This window comes from Panthera onca, chromosome D4 (genome assembly GCF_046562875.1).
Source record: "Panthera onca isolate mPanOnc1 chromosome D4, mPanOnc1 haplotype 2, whole genome shotgun sequence".
Lineage (NCBI taxonomy): Eukaryota > Metazoa > Chordata > Mammalia > Carnivora > Felidae > Panthera > Panthera onca.
Window position 1 is genome coordinate 82525780 of NC_138351.1, and position 2954 is coordinate 82528733.

Here is a 2954-nt window from a genome sequence, read left to right on the forward strand (position 1 = left end):
TTCAGCTTTACTTATTATGTAATTATCAAATATTTGAGTACAGTATTTTTTATTTATACCTCTACATTTTTTTCTTACTTGGAATGGCATCCTTGTCCTGAGACCATAAATATATACTCCTTTTTAGCTTATACTTACTTTATGGTTTGGATTTTGTTTTTACTTTTAGTTTGTTCATTCATATAGAATTATTTCTATGTGTGTTAAGATATAAATCTAGTCTTCTCTTTTCAAAAGCTGCAGCCAATTGACATAAATATCAAATCTCTTATTTAATAGTTCATCCATTTTTCATTGCTATGAGATAAATATTATATATTAATTTCTACGTAGATTAAGATCTGTAAACATGTATAAACACAGGTATACAGAATTCTTTATGTTGACCCTTCATTTGTTTTTCTCTGTGTGTACTATTATCTTACTGTTTCTCATTGTTATGGACTTTGACTTTTGGTTAGAAAACTTCTCTGAAATTCTAATTTTTTCAAAATTATTTTCTCTTTCATTAGCCACTTACTCTTCTAGATGAGTTTTAGAATGACCTTCTCAAGTCCCATTAAAAATTCTTTTGAGTTTGAATTTGATGCCATAAATATCTTTGTATAAATGACTTTGACACTTCAAAAAATGCTTTTGGGGTGTTATTACACATGCACTGATCTTTATTAATTGAGAAAATTGACTTTTTTCTAGCCTTACTGAAATATAACGGACACATAACATTTTGTAAGTTTAAGGTGTACAAGATGGTGATGTGATGCACTTACACATTCTGAAATGACCACCACAATAAAGTTGGTTAACTCCTCCATCACTGCACAAAATGACCATATCTTTTTATGTGTGTTTCTTACCATGATATTGGTAAGAAAGGGACTTACATTCAAAGTCTTCTATTTCAATAATATTTGAAGGTTTAGAATGAAGACTTCATAGTCTTTTAATCAGAAAAATTAACATATTTTAAAACTAACCACAATAACATGGGCTATCCATGGTAGTATTCCTATTTTGACTGGCATCCTTTTCTAAAACTTCAAGTATCTGAATCATATTGGCCAAACAAAAATACTTAAATAAACAGTAAGCAAATTTTGCTATGAAGACTAAGCAAGTCTCATCGGACTTCTGTGGATACCAAGGAGCACTGATGACATTTGATGCTCACTTTTGTCCCATCCCCATTACTACTACTACCACCTCTGGTCCTATGAGTAGGAGAGACTCCTAATGAGAGGACCTAATTCATGGAAACCCCTTGTATGAAAGCATCCTGATTCAAGGTGGAACTCAGCAGCCTCTTCCCCTGGGACATGAAGGAAAAAAGAGTATAAGGAGTTGTTCAGGAAACCACCTAAGAAGAATATCGTTTTAAAATTTTTGAGAAGAACTCACACACATTAGGCTACCTAGAAGTTCCTAAGAAGCATGGGACACACTTTTAGTTTCTCGTTGGGAAAGCAACTGGAATTTTCTTTATTTTTTCCTTGTTGGATTTTACTCTCTATCTCAGTAGTTTCTTAAAGTAAATGTGTTTGAAATTCTAACAAAAGCAGAGAGATTATTTTTCTAGGTTGTGGATTAGGGAAGAAGCTGAATTGATGAAATTGTCTTTTACATCTCTCCAAATGCTTCTCCACACCCTGTCCAGGAAGGCACAGACATGGAGACCAAGAACTACAGCAGTGACTCAGGCTTTATCCTCCTGGGCCTCTCTTCCAACCCTCAGCTACAGAAACCTCTCTTTGCCATCTTCCTCATCATGTACCTGGTCACCGTGGTGGGCAACGTACTCATCATCCTGGCCATCCACTCAGACCCCCGACTCCATACCCCCATGTACTTTTTCCTCAGCAACCTATCATTCATGGATATCTGCTTCACAACTGTCATTGTGCCCAAGATGCTGGTGAATTTACTGTCAGAGACAAAGGCTATCTCCTTCGTGGGATGCCTGGTCCAGATGTACTTCTTCATGGCCTGTGGGAACACTGACAGTTACCTGCTGGCCTCCATGGCCATAGACCGGCTGGTAGCCATCTGCCACCCCTTCCATTACAATAGGGTTATGAACCCACGGCGCTGCCTCCTCATGCTGCTGGGTTCTTGCACCATCTCCCACCTGCACTCCCTGCTCCGTGTGCTACTCATGTCCCGCCTGTCCTTCTGTGCCTCCCATGTCATTAAGCACTTTTTTTGTGACACCCAGCCTGTGCTAAAGCTATCCTGCTCTGACACGTCCTCCAGCCAGATTGTGGTCATGACCGAGACCCTGGCTGTCATCGCGACCCCCTTTCTGTGCATTCTCTTCTCCTACCTGCGAATCATCGTCACCGTGCTCAGAATTCCCTCTGCAGCCGGCAAGTGGAAGGCCTTCTCTACCTGTAGCTCCCACCTCACTGTAGTGGCCTTGTTCTATGGGAGTATCACCTATGTGTATTTCAGGCCCCTGTCCATGTACTCAGTGGTGAAAGACCGGGTAGCCACAGTCATGTACACAGTAGTGACACCCATGTTGAACCCCTTCATCTATAGTCTGAGGAACAAAGATATGAAGAGGGGTTTGAGGAAATTAAGGGACAGAATTCACTCATAGAAAGAAAAAATTGATGGAATGTCTTAATTGGGAGATGACCCAAGAAATGATCATGTTATCTTTCCCTCCTATCCATTTTTTCACATGACACACTAAGAGGTCATTTAAAGTAGTGTTGAGAGGCGCCTGGGTGGCTCAGTCCGTTGAGCATCCAACTTCGGCTCAGGTCATGATCTCGCAGTTTGTGGGTTTGAACCCCACGTCCGGCTCTGTGCTGACAGCTCAGAGCCTGGAGCCTGCTTCAGATTCTATGTCTCCCTCACTCTCTGCCACCCACCCCACACTCTGTCTCTCCTTCAAAAGTAAACAAACATTAAAAAACATTTTTTTAAAAATAATAAGGTAGTGTTGAAAA

At 39.9% G+C, this 2954-nt stretch overlaps 1 protein-coding gene across 1 annotated transcript; it reads left to right on the forward strand.

The window, feature by feature from the left end:
* The first annotated feature begins 1640 nt into the window (after nt 1–1640).
* Nucleotides 1641–2599, forward strand: LOC144614036 (olfactory receptor 1L4-like). Its single transcript, XM_078436140.2, has one exon. It carries the CDS (start codon nt 1667–1669, stop codon nt 2597–2599), a length of 933 nt encoding a protein of 310 aa, XP_078292266.1. The 5' UTR covers nt 1641–1666.
* The last annotated feature ends 355 nt before the right edge of the window (nt 2600–2954 follow it).